Below are 26,907 nucleotides of genomic sequence, written 5' to 3'. Positions count from 1 at the left end.
CCCGGGCCAGGGCTCGAACCAGTGTCTCCTGCATTGGCAGGCGGATTCTTAACCAGTGCGCCACCAGGGAGGCCCCCCAGATTTTTTTTTTTTTTTTTTAAGCTGTGAAATTCTGGTTGGTTGGTTCTGGTGTTTTTTTCTTTCAGCACATTAATATTGTAAAGCCAGCAGTCTTACTATTGCTTCTTTCAAGATAATGTTTTTTTCTCTGGCTGCTTTATAAGATTTTCATTTGGTCTTTAATTTTCAGAAGTTTTACTATGATATACTGTAGTCGTTATCTATCACTACATAAAAACTTATCCTAAACTTAGTGATTTAAGACAACACAGATTAATTAAGTAATTATTTTTACTTGGCTGCGTCACACAGCATGTGAGATCTTAGTTTCCCGACCAGGGATCAAACCCATGCCCCCTGCATTTTAAGAGCAGAGTCTTAACCACTGGACTGCCAGGGAAGTCTCACAGATTTATTATTGTCTCTATTTAAGTCAGGAGTCCAGGCACAGCTGAGCTGAGTCCTCTGTCTCAGTCTCTCTCAAGGCTGCAATCAAAGTGTTGGCCAGAGCTGGGGTTTCAACTGAAAGCTTGACTGTGGAAGGATCTGCTTCCAAGTTCACATCGTTTTTGGCTGGCTTCAGTTCCTGGAGTGGATTGTTAGACTGAGAGCCTCAGTTCCTAGTTGGCTCTTGGCTGCTCTCAGCTCCTTGCCACATTGATCTCTCCAACATAGTAGCGTGCCTCATTGAAAGATGAAGGCAGAGAAGGCAATAGTCTGTAGGCAAGACAGAAGTCACAGTCTTTTGTAACCTAATAATGGATGTGTTACTCAATGTTAGTGTGTTCTGTTGGTTAGAAGTAACTTACTCAAGGGCAGGGAATTTCACAGGTCTTGAGTACCAGAAGATGGGAATGTTGGGGTCCATGTCAGAAGCTGCCTACCACATGTGCCTAGGTAGATTTCTTGGCACTTACTTTGCTTGGGGTTCTCTGAGCTTCTTGAATCTGTAGTATATCAAGTAGTTCACTGTATAATTAAAGTCCCATATGGAAAGCATGGAAGAATAGGGAAGAATATGTATTTTGAAGAGATAATGGCTGAGCATTTTCCAACATCTGGACCATCTCTGGGTCTGCTTCTTTTTGCCACACCCTTTCTTGACCCTGGGTCTCATATTTTGCTTTGTTGTACGTCTCATCATCTTTTGAAGTATACTGGGCCTTTTTGCGTTAAAAGAGTAGTGTAGTTAGTCTCAGTAAAGGATGTGCTTTTTTTTCCTCTCTCAAAGCTGTTAGTTTGTGGGGTTGGGTCAATCTGATATGTAGCTGATCATCTGTGGCGTTTGGTGCAGCTTTAGTTGCATTCACTTCATAACTGGCTTCACGTGTTTTGAGGGTGGGATTGAGACTCTCTTTCAGCAGAGTTTGGAATTTGGGCACCAGTGAGATTCTTTTTTTTTAAATTGATTAATTATATTTATTTTTGGCTGCGTTGGATCTTAGTTGATGGCACGTGGGATATTCGTTGAGGCACGTGGGATATTCGTTGAGGCATGTGGGATCTTTCTTTGCGGCACACGGGCTTCTCTCTAGCTGTGGCGTGCAGGTTTTCTCTTCTCTAGTTGTGGCACGTGGGCTCTGTGGTTGTGGTGTGCGGGCTCTCTAGTTGAGGCGCACGAGTTCAGTAGTTGTGGTGTGTGGGCTTAATTGCCCTGCGGCATGTGGGATCTTAGTTCCCTAACCAGGGATGGAACCTGTGTCCCCTGCATTGTAAGGTGGATTCTTTACCACTGGACCACCAGGGAGGTCCCACCAGTGAGATTCTTGAGAGGTCTATACTTTATAGCTGAGTTGCCAGCTTTCCAAATTTGTAAGATCTTGCGCTATTTCATAGTCCAGTTGCCTGCATTTTGGTTGATGAAGAGTTCTCTTTGCTCTCCAGTTCTACCTTGTTGTCCTATCCCTAGCCAGCTGCTCTGCATCCAGTTTTTGGCCCTGTGCAGTTGGTGAAGGCCTGTGGAAGGGAATCGGCATGGGTGCAACTCACTGTGAGGAGGCTCCTTAGTGTTCTAATCAGTTGTCAGCCCACAGGTGGCTGGTTAAAAGTTTGACAGATTTTTTTCTTTTTCCTTATGTCTGTGTCAGTTCTTCCTGCCTGTCTGCTACGGATGAAAGCAGCTGTGAGTGTTTTTTCTATTCACAGAAGGGCTCATCAGTTTCTGGGGTACAGTTAATTTAGATTTGTTTCCTTAGCTCTGTGAAGGGGGTAGATAATCCAGCTTGTTCTCATTTTTAAGGTGAGAGCAATGGTTTTTCTTGCATTATCTCCTTTGAAATAGTTGGAATAGATAAATGATTATTTTTGACTTTTAAAAATTATGTGGGACAGGAATTCCCTCGTGACGCAGTGGTTAAGAATCCACCTGCCAATGCAGGGGACACAGGTTTGAGCCCTCGTCCGGGAAGATCCCATATGCTGTGGAGCAACTAAGCCTGTGCGCCACAACTACTGAGCCTGCGCTCTGGAGCCCGTGAGCCACAACTGCTGAGCCCCCCGCGCCTAGAACCCATGCTCTGCGACAAGAGAAACTACTGCAATGAGAAGCCCACACGCCGCAACGTAGAGTAGCCCCCGCTCGCCCCAATTAGAGAAAGCCCGCACGCAGCAACGAAGACCCAACGCAGCCAAACATACTTTTTTTTTTCTTTTTTTTAATTTATGTGGGACATAGAACCACCTGTAGTTATCTGTAGGTACAACTAATTATATTTCTTGGCACATAGTAGGCTCTCAGTATTTATCGAAAGAATTAATGTTTAATGCTTAGTATATTTTTTTACTGAGAACCGGTCATTAACAGTTTGGTTATTAAATAGTATTTTGTCTGATCTTTGATTTCTTAAAATTTCTCTTAAGAAGTGTACTTCATTTGTAGGGCAGTTAGGGCAGTGTTTAGCACCGAATGGTCACGAGATACATGGAAGTTATACATCGCTTTTTTTTTTTTTTTAAAAAGCTCCTTAATCCATTTCATTAGGAACCTACAAAATAGAATTTTTCAATGATTGTTTATTATGTTTCCTTTTTTATGTGGAAATGGGGAAATGGCATTTTTTTTGAATTATGTATATTCAGATGATGGTGTTTTAATTCACACTGAACAACAACAACAAAATCTTGATAAAACAAGAAATGGGAGAAATAAAAACTGATTTCTGAACCAAATGTGTACTTACACAATAGTGAATCACTGGGAAATGTAGTCATGGAGTAGGTAAGCTCCATGTGAAGAAAACTGCATATAGGAATTCAAAAGCGTTATAGCACATACTCTTTGTTTTTTAAATAGATAGGCCTCAAAGTTTTTTTTACAGCACATCTTTTTAAAATAAATTCTCACTTTTTTTTTTTTTTTTTTTGGCTGCATTGGGTCTTCGTTGCTGTGCGCGGACTTTCTCTCGTTGTGGCGAGTGGGGGCTACTCTTGGTTGTGGTGTGCAGGCTTCTCATTGCGGTGGTTCTCTTGTCACAGAGCATGGGCTCTAGCCTCGTGGGCTTCAGTAGTTGTGGCACGTGGGCCCTAGAGTGTGTGGGCTTCAGTAGTTGTGGCACACAGGCTCAGTAGTTGTGGCTCGTGGGCTCAGTAGTTGTGGTGCACGGACTTAGCTGCTCCATGGCATGTGGGATCTTCCCAGACTAGAGATCAAACCCATGCCCCCTGCATTGGCAGGTGGATTCTTTTTTTAAAAAATTAATTAATTAATTAATTTATTTATTTTTGGCTGTGTTGGGTCTTCGTTTCTGTACGAGGGCTTTCTCTAGTTGTGGCAAGTGGGGGCCACTCTTCATCGCGGTGCGCGGGCCTCTCACTATCGCGGCCTCTCTTGTTGCGGAGCACAGGCTCCAGACGCGCAGGCTCAGTAATTGTGGCTCACGGGCCTAGTTGCTCCGCGGCATGTGGGATCTTCCCAGACCAGGGCTCGAACCTGTGTCCCCTGCTTTAGCAGGCAGATTCTCAACCACTGCGCCACCAGGGAAGCCCTGGAGGTTTTATTTTTAGAGGTTTAAGTTTTTTAACTTTTTACATGTCTTAATCTTTATTTTGCCTTTATGGTTGTTCTTAAACCATACTTTCTGTACTAGAAAATTATAAAGGCAATATTATGTATTTACTTATTTATATTTTTTCCTAGGCCATTTATAATTTTTTTTATTTTTATTTTTATCGTTTTATTTTTTTAAAATAAATTTATTTATCTTATTTATTTATTTTTGGCTATGTTGGGTCTTTGTCGCTGAGTGCGGGCTTTCTCTAGTTGTGGCGAGCGGGGGCTACGGTTCGTTGCAGTGTGCGGGCTTCTCATTGTGGTGGCTTCTCTTGTTGCGGAGCACGGGCTCTAGGCTCATGGGCTTCAGTAGTTGTAGCTCACAGGCTCAGTAGTTGTGGCTCGTAGGCTCAGTAGTTGTGGCTCGTGGGCTCTAGAGCACAGGCTCAGTAGTTGTGGTGCACATGCTTAGTTGCTCCACAGCATGTGGGATCTTCCCGGACCAGGGCTTGAACCCATGTCCCCTGCATTGGCAGGCGGATTCTTAACTGCTGCACCACCAGGGAAGTCCATAATTTCTTTTTAAATGTCTTTATTTAGAGTTTATTTTAGCATTTGGTTGGTATGATATATGCTTCTAGCCTTTTCCAGATTGTCAGTCAGTTTGCAGGTAACATCTGAGTCATCTTCTTTATCTGCAGAGAATGCAATCATTATCATTTTCTAAGTTCTTTCTGACTTTCCTCTGGATTTTTTCTGTTCTTGTGACATTCTGTACTATTATGATTGAACTTTTTTTTTTTACGTCTTTATTGGAGTGTAATTGCTTTACAGTGGTGTGTTAGTTTCTGCTTTATAACAAAGTGAATCAGCTATACATATACATATATCCCCATATCCCCTCCCTCTTGGCGTGTCCCTCCCATCCTCCCTATCCCACCCCTCTAGGTGGTCACAAAGCACCGAGCTGATCTCCCTGTGCTGTGTGGCTGTTTCCCACTAGCTAGCTATTTTACATTTGGTAGTGTATATATGTCCATGCCACTCTCTCACTTCGTCCCAGCTTCCCCTTCCCCGTGTCCTCAAGTCCATTCTCTGTGTCTGCGTCTTTGTTCCTGTCCTGCCCCTACGTTCTTCAGAACCATTTTTTTTTCTTTTTTTTTTTTTTTTTAGATTCCATATATATGTGTTAGCATACGGTATTTGTTTTTCTCTTTCTGACTTCACTCTGTATGACAGACTCTAGGTCCATCCACCTCACTACAAATAACTCAATTTCGTTTCTTTTTATGGCTGAGTAATATTCCATTGTATATATGTGTCACATAATCTTTATCCATTCATCTGTCGATGTACACTTAGGTGGCTTCCATGTCCTGGCTATTGTAAATAGAGCTGTGATGAACATTGTGCTGCATGACTATTTTTGAATTATGGTTTTCTTAGGGTATATGCCCAGTAGTGGGATTGCTGGGTCGTATGGTAGTTCTATTTTTAGTTTTTTAAGGAACCTCCGTACTGTTCTCCATAGTGGCTGTATCAATTTACATTCCCACCAACAGTGCAAGAGGGTTCCCTTTTCTCCACACTCTCTCCAGCATTTACTGTTTGTAGATTTCTTGATGATGGTCATTCTGACTGGTGTGAGGTGTTACCTCATTGTAGTTTTGATTTGCATTTCTCTAACGATTAGTGATGTTGAGCATCCTTTCATGTGTTTGTTGGCAATCTGTATATCTTCTTTGGAGAAATGTCTGTTTAGGTCTTCTGCCCATTTTTGGATTGGGTTGTTTGTTTTCTTGATACTGAACTGCATGAGCTGCTTGTAAATTTTGGAGATTAATCCTTTGTCAGTTACTTCATTTGCAAATATTTTCTCCCATTCTGAGGGTTGTCCTTTAGTCTTGTTTATGTTTTTCTTTGCTGTGCAAAAGCTTTTAAGTTTCATTAGGTCCCATTTGTTTATTTTTGTTTTTATTTCCATTTCTCTAAGAGGTAGGTGAAAAAGGATCTTGCTGTGATTTATGTCATAGAGTGTTCTGCCTGTGTTTTCCTCTAAGAGTTTTATAGTGTCTGGTCTTACATTTAGGTCTTTAATCCATTTTTTTTTAAAAAAATTAATTAATTAATTAATTAATTTTTGGCTGTGTTGGGTCTTCGTTTCTCTGCGAGGGCTTTCTCTAATTGCGGCAACCGGGGGCCACTCTTCATCGCGGTGCGCGGGCCTCTCACTATCGCGGCCTCTCTTGTTGCAGAGCACAGGCTGCAGACACGCAGGCTCAGTAGTTGTGGCACACGGGCCTAGTTGCTCCATGGCATGTGGGATCTTCCCAGACCAGGGCTCAAACCTGTGTCCCCTGCGTTAGCAGGCAGATTCTCAACCACTGCGCCACCAGGGAAGCCCTTTAATCCATTTTGAGTTTATTTTTGTGTATGGTGTTAGGGAGTGTTCTAATTTCATTCTTTTACATGTAGCTGTCTAGTTTTCCCAGCGCCACTTATTGAAGAGGCTGTCTTTTCTCCATTGTATATTCTTGCCTCCTTTGTCAAAAATAAGGTGACCATATGTGCATGGGTTTATCTCTGGGCTTTCTGTCCTGTTCCATTGACCTATATTTCTTTTTTTGTGCCAGTACCGTACTGTCTTGATTACTGTAGCTTTGTAGTATAGTCTGAAGTCAGGGAGCCTGATTCCTCCAGCTCCATTTTTCTTTCTCAAGATTGCTTTGGCTATTCGGGGTCTTTTGTGTTTCCATACAAATTGTGAAATTTCTTTTTCTAGTTCTGTGAAAAATGCAAGTGGTAGTTTGATAGGGATTGCACTGAATCTGTAGGTTGTTTTGGGTAGTATAGTCATTTTCACAATGTTGATTCTTCCGATCCAAGAACATGGTGTATCTCTCCATCTGTTTGTTATCATCTTTAATTTCTTTCATCAGTGTCTTATAGTTTTCTGCATACATGTCTTTTGCCTCCTTAGGTAGGTTTATTCCTAGGTATTTTATTCTTTTTGTTGCAATGGTAAATGGGAGTGTTTCCTTAATTTCTCTTTCAGATTTTTCATCATTAGTGTATAGGGATGCAAGAGATTTCTGTGCATTAATTTTGTATCCTTCTACTTTACCAAATTCGTTGTTTAACTCTAGTAGTTTTCTGGTAACATCTTTAGGATTCTCTATGTATAGTATGTCATCTGCAGACAGTGACAGCTTTACTTCTTCTTTTCCTATTTGGATTCCTTTTATTTCTACTTCTTCTCTGATTGCTGTGGCTAAAACTTCCAAAACTATGTTGAATAATAGTGGTGAGAGGGGGCAACCTTGTCTCGTTCCTGATCTTGGTGGAAACGGTTTCAGTTTTTCACCATTGAGCGCGATGTTGGCTGTGGGTTTGTCATATATGGCCTTTATTATGTTGAGGTAAGTTGATTGAACTTTTATAATATATTATCAGCGTTGTAGATCAAAAAGAAGGTGGTCATTAAATACACTGTGTTGTGCTTTAAGGTGTTAGGGAATTAGGAAGGAATTGGTTTTGAACTATACCTTAACCAATAGCTGTGTAGCCATGTGTGCTTTCTGGCCTTGTATTTGGGAAATAATATTTCTGTTCTGAATTATTTAAGTGCATTTACTTAAGTATTTTAGACATTTCAGGACTCAGCACCTGAACCTTTGACTCTCCACCAAGTACATTTCTTTTATTTGATTCTTTGTAAACTCTTGAATTGCACTTTATGAATTTGTTTTAAAGACATAGCTAAAATGAATAGGTTTTATTTCTTTTGGTCATTTGGAATAGGACAGACTTCTGGGTGAAATAACTAAGTCTGGCTAGGAGATGTTTTGCATTGATATTGAAATCTATGGTCTTTACTATGTACATGTGGCTGAAATTGTTATTTGACCAAGAACATTTATTATTTTGTATCTTTTGTATGCTATACATGTGTAAAATTCATGCATTTTAAAGTACCTGTCTTGGGAATTCCCTGGCGGTCCAGTGGTTAGGACTCTGTGCTTCCACTGCAGGGGGTATGGGTTCTATCCCTGGTCAGGAAAGTAAGATCCCACAAGATGCGTGGCACCAAAAAAAAAAAAAAAGTGTGCCTGTCTCTTCTGTTTTAATACATCTTGTTAAACAGTATTTTTAAAAAATGAAGTTTGACTTCTTTGGGAATATTTGTGTCTTCATTAAGTTCCATATGCAGCGGTCCCCACCCTTTCGGCACCAGGGACCAGTTTCATGGAAGACAGTTTTTCCACGGGGTAGGGGGAGATGGTTCAGGCGGTAATGTGAGCGATGTGGAGCGGCAGATGGAGCTTCGGTCACTCGCCCGCTGCTCACCTCCTGCTCTGCAGCCCGGTAATGGTCCTTGGCCTGGGGGTTGGGGACCCCTGCCATATAGGATTCATACTTTAATTAGTCTTTGCACATTTTGATCATATTCTGCTCAGAAAATTCTGTCATTTTGATTTGGTACAACAAAAATCTCAAGATGAGTGTTTTCTTTTCAGAAGTCAGGTGATTAATGTCTAAAGTCCCTGAGAATTTTGCATTCTGTGTTTTATTCTTTTCAGATGATCTGATGGTAGTTCTAGAAATAGCAGGAGAACTCCCTGTCAAGAGTATCAGAAACCTTATGGGAATTATCTGGTGGTCCAGTGGTTAGGACTTGGTGATTTCCCTGCTGGGGCCCGGGTTTGATCCCTGGTCGGGGAACTAAGATTCCACAAGCTGCGTGTTGGCCAAACAAACAAAAAAAGAATATCAGAAGTTTTAGATTTTTTTTATGCTGAATAGTTTGTAATTTGGAAAAGCTTATATGGTCTAGAAACAGGGGTCATTGTTTTGCTAAGGGAGGAAGAAAATATTAATAGACTGCACAGAAATGCTAACTAAGGATATGTCCGGGCAGTGAAACTGAGAATAAATCTCCTGAGGTAGGGGACCGTTCCTGTAAAAATTCTCCTCCCTAATAAAATAGTCACAAGAAGAAAGAATCCTTCCCTTCCAGCATTTCCAGGGTATGATGGCAAGAGCTGCAAAAACCATCCAGCAATGTAAAAACTAAGAGTCTGAGGGGAAAAAAGCCAAAATGTCAAGGCTGCCCAAGCAGAAAGACATGCTCTTTAATGACACCATTAGATCACTGCATCGATTCCACCTAGAGACTTGTTAAGACACCATTACATATCTTTATTATTACTTAAGCCACTGCTTTGCAGCAAACGAAGTATTCAACAAGCCTGTTTTCATGTGCTGCGCAATCTCACAAATCATAAAAGCATGTCCACCAATCTGAATATCTGTAACAAAGTCACCCACCAACCATCTCAGTAAAGTGAGGCTTGCCTGGAAAATGCTATTAATGCTGACTTCAGTGTTGGCTAAGCAAGCAATCACTGCTCTGGGAAGCTAAAACTGGTTAACTTTTTTGAATTAAAATACATTGAAATGCTTTTAAATGAAGGATCTTCATGCCAGCACTAGAACATTTCTCTGCCTAGATCCTTTTGTATATACTGAGTGTTAAGCTCCTTTTTCCTCTTATTTATATAGGAATATTCTGCCATTGACTACTAAACTTGTACTTTTTATTTAGTTATTTATTAAAAATTTTTTTAAATTAATTTATTTTGGCTGCACCATGTCTGAGTTGTGACACGCGGGATCTTTAGTTGGGGCATGTGGACTCTTAGTCACGGCATGCATGTGGGATTTGATTCCCCACCCAGGGATCGAACCTGGGCCCCCTGCCTTGGGAGCATGGAGTCTTACCCACTGGACCACCAGGGAAGTCCCTAAACTTGCACTTTTTAAATAAAGAAGATAGTCTATCTCATCAGAAGCTGGGGGGAATTTCTTAAGCAAGGAAGACACCAAATTTTGTTTTTTTTTTTAATAGAAGGCAGTGCTTTCTGTCACTTCTTATGTTTAATTGTTATACTGTACTTTTCATTGTTATAGGAATTATGATATGGTAGTTTACTTACACGTTTTCCGTTGCAGGATTTCTAGGTGTAGCTTAAAATAATTTGAGGGAAAGCTAAAGATCAGACAGGTACATATTAAAGATATTAAATATTTATTCTAGATCCTGATTAGATTACAGCATCCCAAACTTTACAGAAAAAGCTACTTTTCCCCATAACGTTCCAATTATTTATTTATTTTTGGGGAATTTTTGAATTTTATTTATTTTTTTATACAGCAGGTTCTTATTAGCCATCCCTTTTATACACATCAGTGTATACATGTCAATCCCAATCGCCCAATTCATCCCACCCCCCCACCCCCCGCCGCTTTCGCACCTTGGTGTCCATACGTTTGTTCTCTACTTCTGTGTCTCACTTTCTGCCCTGCAAACCAGTTCATCTGTACCATTTTTCTAGGTCCCATATATATGTGTTAATATACGATATTTGTTTTTCTCTTTCTGACTTACTTCACTCTGTATGACAGTCTCTAGATTCGTCCTCGTCTCTACAAATGACCCAATTTCGTTCCTTTTTATGGCTGAGTAATATTCCATTGTATATATGTACCACATCTTCTTTATTCATTTGTCTGTCCATGGACATTTAGGTTGCTTCCATGACCTGGCTATTGTAAGTAGTGCTGCAATGAACATTGGGGTGCATGTGTCTTTTTGAATTATGGTTTTCTCAGGGTATATGCCCAGTAGTGGGATTGCTAGGTCATATGGTAATTCTATTTTTAGTCTTTTAAGGAACCTCCATACAGTTCTCCACAGTGGCTGTATCAATTTACATTCCCACCAACAGTGCAAGAGGATTCCCTTTTCTCCACACCCTCTCCAGCATTTGTTGTTTGTAGATTTTATGATGATGCCCATTCTTACTGGTGTGAGGTGATACCTCATTGTAGTTTTGATTTGCATTTCTCTAATAATTAGTGATGTTGAGCAGCTTTTCATGTGCTTCTTGGCCATCTGTATGTCCTCTTTGGAGAAATGTCTATTTAGATCTTCTGCCCATTTTTTAATTGGGTTGTTTGTTTTTTTAATATTGAGCTGCATGAGCTGTTTATATATTTTGGAGATTAATCCTGTTGATTAATTAATGTCTGTTGATTCGTTTGCAAATATTTTCTCCCATTCTGAGGGTTGTCTTTTCGTCTTGTTTGTAGTTTCCTTTGCTGTGCAAAAGCTTTGAAGTTTCATTAGGTCCCATTTGTTTATTTTTGGTTTTATTTGCATTACTCTAGGAGGTGGATCAAAAAAGATCTTGCTGTGATTTATGTCAAAGAGTGTTCTTCCTATGTTTTCCTCTAAGACTTTTATAGTGTCCGGTCTTAAATTTAGGTCTTGAATCCATTTTGAGTTTATTTTTGTGTATGGTGTTAGGGAGTGTTCTAATTTCATTCTTTTACATGTAGCTGTCCAGTTTTCCCAGCACCGCTTATTGAAGAGACTGTCTTTTCTCCATTGTATATCTTTGCCTCCTTTGTCATAGATTAGTTGACCTTAGGTGCATGGCTTTCTATCCTGTTCCATTGACCTATATTTCTGTTTTTGTGCCAGTACCATACTGTCTTGACTACTGTAGCTTTGTAGTATAGTCTGAAGTCAGGGAGTCTGATTCCTCCAGCCCCATTTTTTTTCCCTCAAGACTGCTTTGGCTCTTTGGGGTCTTTTGTGTCTCCATACAAATTTTAAGATTTTTTGTTCTAGTTCTGTAAAAAATGCTATTAGTAATTTGATAGGGATTGCACTGAATCTGTAGATTGCTTTGGGTAGTATAGTCATTTTCACAATATTGATTCTTCCAATCCAAGGACATGGTATATCTCTCCATCTGTTGGTATCATCTTTAATTTCTTTCAACAGTGTCTTATAGTTTTCTTCATACAGGTCTTTTGTCTCCCTAGGTAGGTTTATTCCTAGGTATTTTTTTCTTTTTGTTGCAGTGGTAAATAGGAGTGTTTCCTTAATTTCTCTTTCAGATTTTACATCATTAGTGTATAGGCATGCAAGAGATTTCTGTGCATTAATTTTGTATCCTGCAGCTTTACCAAATTCATTGATTAGCTCTAGTAGTTTTCTGGTGGCACCTTTAGGATTTTCTGTATATAGTATCATGTTGTCTGCAAACAGTGACAGTTTTACTTCTTTTCCAATATGTATTCCTTTTATTTCTATTTCTTCTCTGATTGTCTTGGCTAGGACTTCCAAAACTATGTTGAATAATAGTGGTGAGAGTGGACATTCTTGTCTTGTTCCTGATCTTAGAGGAAATGCTTTCAGTTTTTCACCATTGAGAATGATGTTTGCTGTGGGTTTGTCGTATATGGCCTTTATTACGTTGAGGTAGGTTCCCTCTATGCCCACTTTTTGGAGAGTTTTATCATAAATGGGTGTTGAATTTTGTCCAAAGCTTTTTCTGTATCTATTGAGATGATCATATGGGTTTTCTCCTTAAATTTGTTAATATGATTTTTTTTTCTTCAATTTGTTAATTAGTCAGGTTATCTAGACCCTACTACCACTTTCTGTAACTGCTACCCAGGGCTTGAAGGGGCCTATGCTCACAGCAGTATTTGGTGACAATGATAGTAATACAGTGATTCTAGGATTGTTGCTGTTAAACTTTCTGAGACTGAATATGCCTACGAAAAACAAGATGGTAGAGAGATGGGCTCTTTGACCATTGAAGGGACTTTGTTTCTGACTTCACTCCTGAGGACCTTGTGTAACTGTGGCTTACTCATTGAAGTTGCTGTTAGAAACTGTTACTAACGTTCATATCTAGGACTTGAAAATATTAAAGGAAAATTAGCTATTTATTATATTGATTTTTGTCAATATGATATTAATTTTTAAAAATTCAGGACCATTTTTTCATTTTTTTTTGTTGTCTGTATTGGGACTAGAACCATATTATTTTTCAGATACACCTTATTTTGTACAAAAATAGGATAATCCTCCCCCCGAGATCTTTGATTATGTTATGTTATCTTTGATTTGGTTTCGTTAGAATCCTCAGAAAAGCAGAGAATCTGTAATTCTCTTTATGGGAATGAATAGCTGCCGGATGGAGTCCATGTTCCTATAGTATCTGGACTTTGTCTGTATCTACTTGCCTATGTTGAATTCTTCTTTTAAGTTAATGATCAGTTTTATTGCTTCTTCAGTACTGGCAGTCTTTTATTGCATGTTTGTAAAGTCCTCCTTCCATATCATGTAAGAGATGAAATATCTAGGAGTGAGAAGCAATCTGTTTAAAATTTTCTATCCATACCTTTTCTATCTGGAGAATTTCTTTTTATCCATATCTTTTATAGTTGATTTTCAAAAACAAGTCTCCATTCTCAGATAGAGTTGGTTGTGTAACCTCAAAACTTAAAGTCAGTTATATAATTAAAAGTTGTCTCTCCACCTGAATAGTGGAAATCTCAAAGAAAACTATTAGAATGATTTTCCACCTTACGGAAGTCATGTTGCCATTGTCCAAAGTCATTTTCTCTGAAATATTTAATCCTTTCAGTTATGTTGTTTAGGTCAGTCAGTACAGTTACTTTAGTTGGGTTTTTGTTTTCAGATTTGCATCACTAACAAGTTCTTAGATCTGTGATTTTCCTTATCCTGTTGGAATTAACTTCTAGTTCCTCCAGTCTTCCTCTCTACTCTTATGATGAGCTAATTATTTACATCAGTTTTTGGACTTTTACGTACTGACACTTTTGAAGCACAGAGTGCTAATTAATATTAAATACTTTTTTGAGGTCTATCTGAGCTTTGATATATCTTTTGAGTTTTGTCTTGGAATATCTATCATGGTGGGAAACAAGTCAGGTTGGAAAGTTGAAGATGTCACCAGGGCTTATGAACAAAAACTTTATATTGAATCCAGTTTTATTTTACATTTGAATTCATGATTCAGAACCAAAAGTAAGATCTAGAACTCGGTTTCAAATTTTCTTTGTAGCAGTGTTTCTCAGGGAGTTTGAAAATGTGTGGGGCATTCATTGTTGGTGTCAGAATGGCATGGGGAATATTGTTGGCATTAATGGAAGGGAGCCAGAGATACTGTGTGTCCTGAATGTGGGGACAGTCCTGTGCAGTGATGTTTTGTCAGAACTTCCTCCATGCTGGTAGCATCACAGTTGAGAAACCCTAGAGATGAAGCATTAAAGTTTATGCCAGATACATTCATATCAGGTAACATTAGGCGTATTCATGAGTTAAACTTACACGGTATCCTTTGTATTCGCTTTTTTTTTTGATGGTAGATTCTTGAGTCTTTTTATTTATTTGTTTGTTTTGGTTGCGCTGGGCCTTAGTTGTGGCAGGTGGGCTCCTTAGTTGTGGCAGGCGGGCTCCTTAGTTGTGGCTTGTGGGCTTCTTAGTTGCGGCTTGCTGACTTCTTAGTTGAGGCTCACTGGCTCCTTAGTTGCAGCACGCGGGCTCCTTAGTTGTGGCATGCGAACTCTTAGTTGCGGCATGCATGTGGGATCTAGTTCCCTGAACCAGGGATCAAACCCAGGCCCCCTGCATTGGGAGCACGTGATCTTTTTTTTTTTTTTTTTTTAACCAACTTTTAGTTTTATTGATCTTTGCTATTGTTTTCTTTGTTTCTATTTCATTTATTTCTGCTCTGATCTTTATGATTTCTTTCCTTCTGCTAACTTTGGGTTTTGTTTGTTCTTCCTTCTCTAGTTTCTTTAGGTGTAAGGTTAGATTTTTTACTTGAGATTTTTCTTGTTTCTTTAGGTAGGCTTGTATAGCTATAAACTTCCCTCTTAGAACTGCTTTCGCTGCATCCCATAGGCTTTGGGTCGTCGTGTTTTCATTGTCATTTGTCTCTAGGTATTTTTTTATTTCCTCTTTGATTTCTTCAGTGATCTCTTGGTTATTTAGTAACGTATTGTTTAGCCTCCATGTGTTTGTCTTTTTTACGTTTTTTTCCCTGTAATTGATTTCTAATCTCATAGCATTGTGGTCAGAAAAGATGCTTGATATGATTTCAGTTTTCTTAAATTTACTGAGGCTTGATTTGTGACCCAAGATGTGATCTATCCTGGAGAATGTTCCGTGCGCACTTGAGAAGAACGTGTAATCTGCTGTTTTTGGATGGAATGTCCTATATATATCAATTAAATCTATCTGGTCTATTGTGTCATTTAAAGCTTCTGTTTCCTTATTTATTTTCATTTTGGATGATCTGTCCATTGGTGTAAGTGAGGTGTTAAAGTCCCCCACTATGATTGTGTTACTGTCAATTTCCTCTTTTATAGCTGTTAGCAGTTGCCTTATGTATTGAGGTGCTCCTATGTTGGGTGCATATATATTTATTATTGTTATATCTTCTTCTTGGATTGATCCCTGGATCATTATGTAGTGTCCTTCCTTGTCTCTTGTAACATTCTTTATTTTAAAGTCTATTTTATCTGATATGAGTATAGCTACTCCAGCTTTCTTTTGATTTCCATTTGCATGGAATATCTTTTTCCATCCCCTCACTTTCAGCCTGTATGTGTCCCTAGGTCTAAAGTGGGTCTCTTGTAGACAGCAGATATATGGGTCTTGTTGTTGTATCCATTCAGCCAGTCTATGTCTTTTGGTTGGGGCATTTAATCCATTCACGTTTAAGGTAATTATCGATATGTATGTTCCTATGACCATTTTCTTAATTGTTTTGGGTTTGTTTTTGTAGGTCCTTTTCTTCTCTTGTGTTTCCCACTTAGAGAAGTTCCTTTAGCATTTGTTGTAGAGCTGGTTTGGTGGTGCTGAATTCTCTTAGCTTTTGCTTGTCTCTAAAGCTTTTGATTTCTCCATCAAATCTAAACGAGATCCTTGCTGGGTAGAGTAATCTTGGTTGTAGGTTCTTCCGTTTCATCACTTTAAGTATATCATGCCACTCCCTTCTGGCTTGCAGAGTTTCTGCTGAGAAATCAGCTGTTAACCTTATGGGAGTTCCCTTGTATGTTATTTGTCGTTTTTCCCTTGCTGCTTTCAATAATTTTTCTTTGTCTTTAATTTTTGCCACTTTGATTGCTATGTGTCTCGGCGTGTTTCTCCTTGGGTTTATCCTGTATGGGACTCTTTGCGCTTCCTGGACTTGGGTGGCTATTTCCTTTCCCATGTTAGGGAAGTTTTCGACTATAATCTCTTCAAATATTTTCTCTGGTCCTTTCTCTCTCTCTTCTCCTTCTGGGACCCCTATAATGCGAATGTTGTTGCGTTTAATGTTGTCCCAGAGGTCTCTTAGGCTGTCTTCATTTCTTTTCATTCTTTTTTCTTTAGTCTGTTCCACAGCAGTGAATTCCACCATTCTTTCTTCCAGGTCACTTATCCGTTCTTCTGCCTCAGTTATTCTGCTATTGATTCCTTCTAGTGTAGTTTTCATTTCAGTTATTGTATTGGTCATTTCTGTTTGTTTGTTCTTTAATTCTTCTAGGTCTTTGTTAATCATTTCTTGCATCTTCTCAATCTTTGCCTCCATTCTTATTCCGTAGTCCTGGATCATCTTCACTATCATTATTCTGAATTCTTTTTCTGGAAGGTTGCCTATCTCCACTTCATTTAGTTGTTTTTCTGGGGTTTTTTCTTGTTCCTTCATCTGGTACATAGCCCTCTGCCTTTTCATCTTGTCTATCTTTCTGTAACTGTGGTTTTTGGTCCACAGGCTGCAGGATTGTAGTTTTTCTTGCTTCTGCTGTCTGCCTGCCCTCTGGTGGTTGAGGCTATCGGGAGCACGTGATCTTAACCACTGTGCCGCCAGGGAAGTTCCAATCCTTTGTGTTCTTTTTTTTTTTTTTAAATTTATTTATTTTTGGCTGTGTTGGGTCTTCGTTGCTGCGTGCAGGCTTTCTCTAGTTGTGGCAAGCGGGGGCTACTCTTTGTTGCAGTGCACGGGCTCTAGGCACGCGGGCTTCAGTAGTTGTGGCTCGTGGGCTCTAGAGCACAGGCTCAGTAGTTGTGGTGCACGGGCTTAGTTGCTCCGTGGCATGTGGGATCCTCCCGGACCAGGGCTCCAACCCATGTCTCCTGCACTGGCAGGCAGATTCTTAACCACTGTGCTACCAGGCAAGTCCCTTTTGTATTCTTGTTTTTTTTTTTTTTTTTTTTTGAGGTATAATTGACATAATAAACTGAACGTAAAGTGTTCAAGTTGATAAATTTAGATGTGTTACGTGTACCGTGACCCAACACCTCAGTGAAGGTAGTGAACATACCTATTACACCCAGAAGTTTCCTCTTCTTTATAATTCTTCCTGCTTACCTACCAGCCCCCAGTTACCTGTGACCTGCTTTCTGTAACTATATATTAATTTGCATTTTCTGGAGTTTTATATAAATGAAATCATATAGCATGTGCTCTTTTTTCTGGCTTCTTTCAGCATAATTATTTTGAGATTCATCCACGTCATTGTGTGTTATTAAATTTTTTTATTGCTGAATAGTATTCCATTGTACAGACATACAGTAATGTGTGTAGGTATTCACCTGTTAATGGACATTTGGATTGTGTTCACTTTGGGGCTCTTAAAAAGAAAGCTGTTCAACAACATTCACATACAAACCTTTTTGTGGATGTGTGCTTTCACTTTTCTTGGGTAAACACCTAGGAGTATTATAGCTAGATAATGTGGTAATGTATGTGTTACTATTAAAAACGCTACCCCATTGTTTTCCACAGTGATTGTTCTGTTTTACATTTCCACCAGCAGTTTCTGTACATTCTTGCTGATCTTGGTCTGGTCAGTCTTTAATTTTAGCTATTCTAGTAGGTGTGTAGTGATATCTTATTATGATTTTAATTTGTGTTTCATCAGTTAGTGGTGATGTTGAGCATCTTTTCATGTGTCTGGTTGCCATCTGTATGTCTTCTTTGGTGAAGTGTCCAGTCAAATCATTCTTAAAAATTAGGTTTTTTAAAATACTGAGTGTTGATAGTTCTTTATATATTCTGGATACAAGTCCTTTATCAGATATATCCTTTGCCAATATTTTCTTTCAGTCTGTGGTTGTCTTTTCATTCCCTTAACAGTACCTTTTGAAAAAACAGAAGCTGTTAGTTTTGCTGAAGTCCATTTTATCGATTTGTTCTTCTGTGGATTATGCTTTTGGTGTCATTTTAGAAATCTTTGCCTAACATCAGGTCATAAAGAGTTTCTCCAATGTTTTCTTTTATAAATTTTATGGTTTTAGATGATACATTTAGATCTATGATCTGTCTTGAGATAATTTTTATTTATTGTGTAATGTATAGACTAAAGTTAATATTATAATTATTTTTTGGCAAATGGGTATTCACTTGTTCTGGCACCATTTGTTGAAAAGATTATCTTTTTTTTTTTTACCTTTGCCAAAAATCGGTTGTTCTTATATAACAAGTCCTGAAATCAGGTATTGTTAGCCCTCAACTTTGTTCTTTTTCAAAGCTGCTTTGACTTTTCTAAGCCATTTGCGTATGCATTTTAGAATAAAATTGTCAATTTCTACACAAAAAGCCTACTGGGATTTTGATTGGGATGGCTTTGAATCTGTAGGTTAATTTACTGCTTATTTCATTCTTTAATTTCTCTCAGAAATGTTTTGTAGTTTTCCTTGTACATGTTTTTCACATGTTTTGTCAGACTTATCCCTAAGTATTTAATATTTTTTGAAACTCTTGTAAAAAATGTTGTTTTTGAAACTTGCTCTCCAATCAGGTCTTGTCCAATAAGCATGTGGCTCCTGATCATCTGTTGCAAATCTGCCAGCGCATCGGTCCCATGTTGGATAAAGAAATTCCACCCAGTATTTCAAGAGTCACTTCTTTACTTGGTGCAGGAAGGCAGTCTTTGCTACGTACAGCAAAAGGTACCTTAATTTGAAGAAGTGTTCTGCTTTGTATTACTAGCTTAATAATTATTATAATTGTGAAGTAATGTAAGCATTGTGGAAGAAAGGTGATATGTAACTAAAAACCATGCTGTGGACTATAAAATTCTCTGCATTTAGCATAGATGTTGAATTTTATTACATCAGTGTTTAATGGGTCCTTCTGCATTTAAAAAAATGATAAAGGTATAGATGTTAAGCTTAAAAGCTTGAATTTATTCTGAGATGTGTTTGAGGTTTTATCAATGTGAGTTCTTATTTTTCCATTTTGTAGCTCACTTATAACTTCATTGAATGTAATTGTATGTGTCTAATAAACTCTTTAAATGCTAGAAGTATTTCATTTGATATTTAGATTCTGCAAGCCCTTTTATGAGGGGAAGTGATTTTCTAAATCTGGTAGCAGTTTGAAAATGAGCACCAAAAATGTACAAATGCATGGTTCTTTTTCACCAGTTTAATTTTTTTGCGAAATTATGTGGTAGCAAAATGTTTGGAATTGCTGTTCTTTTTCTGTTAGCTTGGTATAAATTACTTAGACTAAGTATATGTATGTGATATGATCTATGTATATACAACGTGGCTTAACTGCTATTGGGCAAGAATGTTGGCTCTTCTGATCCTGAGTATACGTCAAGTTCATCCCTCATGATTATTTTTAAGATCTGTTGCTGATGTGATGCTGCCTCTTAGATGCTCCACCAGTGTAAGTTTTGACTGAGAAAGAACAACCCTTCCTCTTGGTTCCATGCCAGACTGGTTTGTCAGCTTTAGTTGTTTCTCAGTGCGCTATGGTCATGCCACACTGTGGCTTGAATCAGGAAACTGTTCATATTCTTCCTTTTTCTGTGTCCCTATTCACCTTGTAATTATTCTGTTTTAGGTTGTTATATAGTAGTTGCCTGGGTAGCCTGTTTTCCTGTTTTCTTTACTTGTGTCAAGCTCAATGTCGTTTTGTGATGAGCACTGCTTTAGAACTGGCAGACCTTAGAAGAAACTTCAGCAAGCTCTCCTAGGGTAGGGACCATATTTCTCTGTTTTGTACTAGTGACACAAGAGGATGCCTTGTAACTGCTCTTTGATAATGATAGTGGTAATGAATTCATTCATGTAACACATGATATGCCTGTTAGTTTGGGGCACCCGAGGCTCAGTAGAGGGTTTATATAATGCCTTTCTTACCTTCCTCTTTCAGTTGTGAAGAAGCAGATTTCTAGCACAGCATAATCTGTGTTCTGCTGCTATCTGCTATACAGGGGGTAGACAGTTTTTCTTAGTATATTTGCTAAGAGGGATAGGACTTGAGAATTAGTGTTCAGACTCAACAGATCCTACATATGCTCTTGTGTAAAGGATTATCTATGATCCTAAAACAAGAAGAAAGCCATTCAATTTTGTCAGTACTTTCTAAGGTGATTAAAATCATGGTAATATTGGCCATCATTATTTTTAAAACTCAGTAACATTTCAATAAGTTAATTAAGTCAGGATTTTCATATAAACCAAAAAAATTAAAATTTTCCTTACAAAAATTTCCGGTTTTGGAAAGTTGGATCAGTTGTGATTAAGACCTTTATCATTAATAATTGTAAGGTATAATTCTGCAATGAAAAATAAAAACCTGTTTGGCACTGAGTGGGACTTGGAGTCAAAAGATCTGGTTTTATGGTCCATCTTGACTAATAATCATTTGCAGTGGATCTCTTTAAAGGTCCTGGAACCTTTGAGCCTCAGTTACCTCACTTGTAAATTGGCAATGATACCTACCTCACAGGGTTGTTGTGAGGATTCAATGAGATAATGTATGTGGAAAGCACTTTGTAACTTGTAAAGTGCTACACAAATGTTAGTTGTTGTTGTTGTATCTGAGATGTCTTAAATTTTTTTTTTTCCTTCAGAAATAGTCTAATAAACCTCTAGGGCTTTTCTGTTAAAGTATATTAGTTGGTAAACCTTTGAATAAACAGTTTATTACAATATACGTAAGTATTCTATAAAATCTTTCTTGGGGTTAACTTTCAAGATTTTATGTGTATCTAAAATTCATTTTAAAGACTGCAGGCACACAGTTTGGAAGGGCTCTGCCTTTGCTGCTCTTCATAGAGGAAGACCTCCTGAAATGCCGGTGAATTATGGTTCCCCACCAAATCTTGGTAAGTGAGGTTGACTTTTCAGAGGCCCAAAACCATTTTTTAATTTCTTGACCAACTTTGTAACTGCTATATTAAAACTTAAAAGGTAGTACTGGTAATGTTGTTTCAAATTCCTAAAATTATTACTAAAAGTAATAAAAGTCAATGAAAACAATCTTATTTTAATAAGAAGTCTGTACTAGTGCTTATAGTAGAAGAGAACTGGGAAGAAACTTCGTCTTTAGGATTTCTCGAACATTGATTTCTGTGACCCTCTAGAAATTGTTTTGGAGGTTTTCTTAGCTTTTTACATACTGGCTCCCCCTTAACCACTTTCATTGTTTTTATTTCCTAGTGGAGATACATCGAGGAAAACAACTCACAGGGTGTTCCACTTTTAGCACAGCATTTCCAGGAACTATGTATCAGCATATAAAAATGCACAGAAGGATTCTCGGACATCTATCTGCTGTTTACTGTGTAGCATTTGATAGGACAGGACATAGAATCTTTACAGTGAGTTAACATTTTAAACTCAATTTGGTATTATCTGGAGCACTTTAGTGTGCCTCAGAATTATCTAGAAAATCTTATAAAACATGTAGATTCTATCTTTCCTCTTTGTCAGGAATTTTGACTCAGTAGGTCTGGTGTGGGGCCCATGAATTTACATTTTTATTCAATATTGCAAGTGATTCAGATGCAGATAATCAGGCCTTGTGTGTTTTTTGTGATACACTGATTTAGAGCAGTGGTTCTTGAGCATGATCATCAAGGATGCTTAAAAATATGCATTCCTAATACTTCCCCTCCAGCCCATTCTAGACCTACTGAATTAGGTTATAGTATGTATTAACCAAAAACAATCCAAAAAAACCCCCTCTACATTAATCAAAAAGACCCCCTTACCCCCAAAATCCAAATCTCTACAGGTGATTCATATTCACGTTGATTAATCATGATCTAGGGAAATTGATTAACACTGAAAGATTATTTTATAATTGTTGTAAAACTATATGTAAATATTTGGAATTTAATTTACCGTTTTAATGTTTTAAGGGAAAATTAGGGTGGGTAAGAGGTTTAAATTTCATTTTTCAGTTGTTGAGACTCAGAGTAGATACTCAAATATTTGCTGAGTGGATGGATGCTTGCTGGTACTATAAATTTGAGACTCTGTTGCTTAGTTATTTAAAATGCGTGTTCTAGTCCCATTATTTTTTGTTTTTGGAATTGCCACTTCCTCAACTTGTGAAACATAGATCAGTCTTAACTAACACTTATCAAATTATTTAGCTTGATGTGAGCTAAACGAACATTTAACCATTGTTAATTGAAATGGGTGAGCCATGAACTTTTAGTTGGACTTATTACATGGCAGAGAATTTGGGGAAAATAGTATTTATAATAGGTCTAAGCCATAGAAATGAAAACTTCAAGGTATCTTTGTTATTTGATTTGAAAAAAAAACTATTATAAGTGTTCTTGGCTGTCAGAAAAAACTATTGTAAGTGTTCTTGGCTGTAAGATTCATAATTTGCAGAATATTCTACAGTTGGAAAGAGAGGAGGAGTTATAGACACTTAATTTGAGTGACATGTAAATGGCGTTTTTTTAAATGATGAAAAAGACTTGCTGTATTAACATTTTATTTTTGGGTGTATTTTTTCTCAGGGTTCTGACGATTGTTTGGTGAAGATTTGGTCAACACACAATGGCCGCCTATTATCCACATTAAGAGGTCATTCTGCAGAAATTTCAGATATGGCAGTAAACTATGAGAATACAATGATTGCTGCAGGGAGCTGTGATAAAATAATTAGAGTGTGGTGCTTGAGAACTTGTGCTCCAGTTGCTGTGCTCCAAGGACACACGGGGTCAATTACATCTTTACAGGTAAACCAGCTTTAGTGTGCACATTTGTGTATTATCTCCTTTTCCTTTAAAACTCTTTTTCTTTGGAGATGAGAAATAGTAAGATGCTTAGTAGTTATATGCTCTATTTTAAATTTAGTAATAAAGAGAAATATAATTAATCATAGTTCCATGAATCTTAGAAGGGTGATGTAACAAATATATAATGCAGTTAAGAGCTTTATATGAAGGCTTGATGGATGACTTATTGTTTCCTTAAGGTTTATAGTTGAACTGAATGAGTGTCATTACACACTCATGGTGTTAAAGGAGAAAAATCATCAATTTAAGACTTGTGGATTTTGATAAGTGGATTAAATTTGCTGAAATATATTAATTTTTTTCCTTCATTGGGGATGTTAATTTTGAACCACATACACAGTAGACAGAATAGTATGATGAACCCCTGTGTGCCCATCACCTCAGGCCAATTCTTCTTCAGCCATTTCACCTTGTACCCAAAGCAAATCCTAGATTTCATATCATTTCTTCTGTAAAAACTTCAGTATGTCTTCCTAAAAGACATACTGTGTTTTATTAAAAACATTATCATCACTCTTGTTTGTTGATGTTCACATTTCCAGTTGTTTCATAAATAGCATTATTTTGTTTAGTTTGTTTGAATTAGGAATCAGACAAAGCCTGTACCTTACAATTGCTATAGATTAAAAGAATTTTAAAACAATTGCACAGTCTTGTCCAATTTTTTTTTATAACCACTTGCAGCTTCTTTGTTGAGGAAATTGGGTTTATCTATAGAGTTCCCACAGTTTGGGTACCGTTTGCTTCCTTGTGGAGTAGATAACATGTTTCTTTGTGTTTCTTGTAAGTTGGTTGTTGGATCCAGAGCAGTAGTTTTATTTAATGTGCATGAGAATCACTTGGAGGCCTTGTTTAAAACACAGATTGTGGGGCTTTCCTGGTGGCACAGTGGTTAAGAATCCGCCTGCCAATGCAGGGGACACGGTTCGATCCCTGGTCTGGGAAGATCCCACATGCCGCGGAGCAACTAAGCCCGTGCGCCACAACTACTGAGCCTGCGCTCTGGAGCCCGTGCTCTGCAACAAGAGAAGCCACGACAATGAGGAGCCCGCGCACGGCAACGAAGAGTAGCCCCCGATCACCGCAACTAGAGAAAGCCCGCACGCAGCAATGAAGGCCCAACGCAGCCAAAAATAAAAACAAATATAAATAAATAAATTTATATAAAAACAAAAAAGACAAAAAAACCCCAAAAAACACAGATTGCTAGGCCCCAGTGCCAGAAATTTTGTTTGATTCAGAATGTTGGAGGCGGGCCTGAGAATTTGCCGTCATAACAAGTTCCCAAGTGCTGCTTCTGCTCCTCCTTTATTTATTACTATTATTTTTAAAATTTTATTTAATTATATCTTTTATTTTATTATTTATTTATTCATTTATTTAATTTTAGCTGCGTTGGGTCTTTGTTGTTGTGTGCGGGCTTTCTCTAGTTGCGGCGAGCGGGGTCTGCTCTTTGTTGCGGAGCACGGGCTCTAGGTTGCATGGGCTTCAGTAGTTGTGGCACGCAGGCTCTGGAGTGCAGGCTCAGTAGTTGTGGCTCACGGGACCAGTTGCTCCGTGGCATGTGGGATCTTCCCGGGCCAGGGCTCGACCCGTGTCCCCTGCATTGGCAGGCGGATTCTCAACCACTGTGCCACCAGGGAAGTCCTGCTCCTCCTTTAGGGACTACACTTTCAGGATCATTGATCGAGAGGCTTGGTTACCTTGAGGTATGCTCTTCCAGGCATTGAATGTCTGGTGATCTCTGCAGTTGCCTTAGATCCATTAGTACTGAGAATGGTGCTACTCAGTCATTTTTTTTTTTTTTTTTTTGAAAATTACGTTTTGCTAGTAGATAATGATTTGTAAGGCCTTTTAAGGCATGTTGGTGCCTCTGATTTGAGTTTGAGTAAGACAAGCAGAGTGGTTTCATTTTCATATGTGAATTTACCCAGGGTATATGTTAAGTGGTCTATAAGTAGATTTGGTGTGAAGTTCTGTGATAAAAGTGACTTTTCTCAACTCTTGTGGTCAATATTCTTGAAGAATAAAGACTGCAGACTTATTTTTGAAGGATGACACTATAATTGGGGTTGTGTTTTACTTTGAGAATGTAAGCAAAATTTTTGATTTGCCTGTTTATTTTTTGGCAAGGAGTATATTGTTCTCTAGAGGATTTCATAGGTTAAAAATTAATTCAAATCCTAGCTATGTTCCACAGGTTAAAAAATTTTTTTTTATTTTGTTATTTGATATGAACTTATAGGCAACATAACAGCAAATAAGAACATTTATAATACTTTTTGAGGGTGTCTGTCTTAAAACCATTAGGGAATTCTTCAGTGTGAAAGTGGAGCTCTGGTCTTCACTGAAAGCCCCATTCTTTTGGTAATGGGGGCCCACATGTGTTTACTACCTACTGAATATATCAAAAAACTCTACTTGGGTGGTGATAGGTTTTTATACATCAGAAGGCTTATCTGTGCTTGCTGGTGGTTACTCTGAAGTCAAAGTCAAGCAAATGCATGATTTTAGTTATTAATCTTCTTCATGTTCTTTGCCTTGTTGTTACTGGCATGTATAAACCATTTTAAATTTTAGTAAAGGTTTTCTTTTTATTTATTAAAAAAAGATATGTAAGTAATATTGTTTGCAAAAAAATTAGACAGTAGTTAATAGCAAATAAAATTAAAAACTTCCATAATCTTACCATCTAGAAATAATCACTTTCAGTATTTTAGCACACACCTTTCTCATGGGTAGCAGTATACAGTGTCATTTAATATAATTTACATTCTCAAAAATGTTAGTATTAGACTTAACTGGGTTAGAGGTAGAACCTTTTGTCTATCTAAGAGGATCAAGTGAACATTCTTCAGGAGTAAAAGACATACTGCAGAGCTGGCAACTAGAAAAGCTGGACAAAGGTGAAAAAAGTATCTGAAGTACTAATATAATGAGAAATTATGGGACCAAGAGACGGGAGATAAGGAAAGCCCATGGAGAGGAACTTGAGTTTGAAGGCATATGCCAGTTTCACAGGAGGTGGCTGAGAAGCTTAGCAGAAATTTTGACAGACTTGTAGGGTTGGGGAGGATATATCTTGGAAGTATGTATGCATAATAAATTCATAATAAATATGCAAATTTCATCAGAGAACTAGAAGTTAGTAAAAAGGAAATTCTAGAATTGAAACATATAACTGAATTTAATAATTCAATGGATGGTTTTAACACCAGATTAGATGCAACTGAAGAAATCAAAATAAATGGAAGCACAGAGGGAAGAGTTTGGAATGTACTGAAAGAGATTAAGAAATAGACAGGAAATGCTGAAAAGATTCCACATGTGTATACATACATATATACCATATGTGTAATTGGAATTCCTGAAGAAGAGGAGAGAATGAAGCAAAAGCTACGTTTGTAGTGATAATAGCTGAGAATTTTGCAAAATACGCTAAAGAAATAAAGCCACAGATTGAAGAAACACTAAGGATCCTGGGCAGAATAAATATACAGACAACTACAACTACTAAACATTACGGTACAAGCTTTAAAACCGAAGACAAAGAGAAATCTTAAGTAACCAGAGGGGAAAATAAAAAAGGAATAAAACTGACGTGACGGCTAGCTTCTCAGTAGAAGCAGTGGAAGTTGATAGACAAAGGAGTACTCTTCTTGAAGTGTTAATAGGAAATGACTGCCAGTCATGAATTCTGAACCTACAGAAAATACCATTGAACTACAATAAACACATTTTCAGACAAATTGAGAGTTTCTTAGTGATGGAACAGCACTAAGGAGAATTCGAAATAGTATCCGTTAGGCAGAGAAGGAGTGTGATCCCAGGCTTGGAGTAAGAAAGAACGAAGAATTAAGAAAAAAATGTGTGTGGGCAAATGGAAATAAACATTGACTTCATGCAACAAATGTAATGTC

At 37.9% G+C, this 26,907-nt stretch overlaps 1 protein-coding gene across 3 annotated transcripts in view; it reads left to right on the top strand.

Moving 5' to 3' along the window:
* The window catches only part of BRWD1 (bromodomain and WD repeat domain containing 1), a 131,840-nt gene that overhangs the window by 9,989 nt on the left and 94,944 nt on the right, over positions 1 to 26,907 (top strand). For all 3 annotated transcript variants that reach the window (XM_068547101.1, XM_068547099.1, XM_068547098.1), the window contains 4 exons: positions 18,728 to 18,878; positions 20,954 to 21,052; positions 21,387 to 21,547; positions 22,706 to 22,927. In XM_068547101.1, the coding sequence (XP_068403202.1) occupies positions 18,728 to 18,878; positions 20,954 to 21,052; positions 21,387 to 21,547; positions 22,706 to 22,927 (633 nt within the window). The remainder of the gene's footprint in view (positions 1 to 18,727; positions 18,879 to 20,953; positions 21,053 to 21,386; positions 21,548 to 22,705; positions 22,928 to 26,907) is intronic.

This window comes from Eschrichtius robustus, chromosome 6 (assembly GCF_028021215.1).
Source record: "Eschrichtius robustus isolate mEscRob2 chromosome 6, mEscRob2.pri, whole genome shotgun sequence".
Classification (NCBI taxonomy): Eukaryota; Metazoa; Chordata; class Mammalia; order Artiodactyla; family Eschrichtiidae; genus Eschrichtius; species Eschrichtius robustus.
The sequence above is the reverse complement of the archived record's forward strand: the minus strand, read 5'-3'. Positions and strand labels throughout refer to the sequence as shown.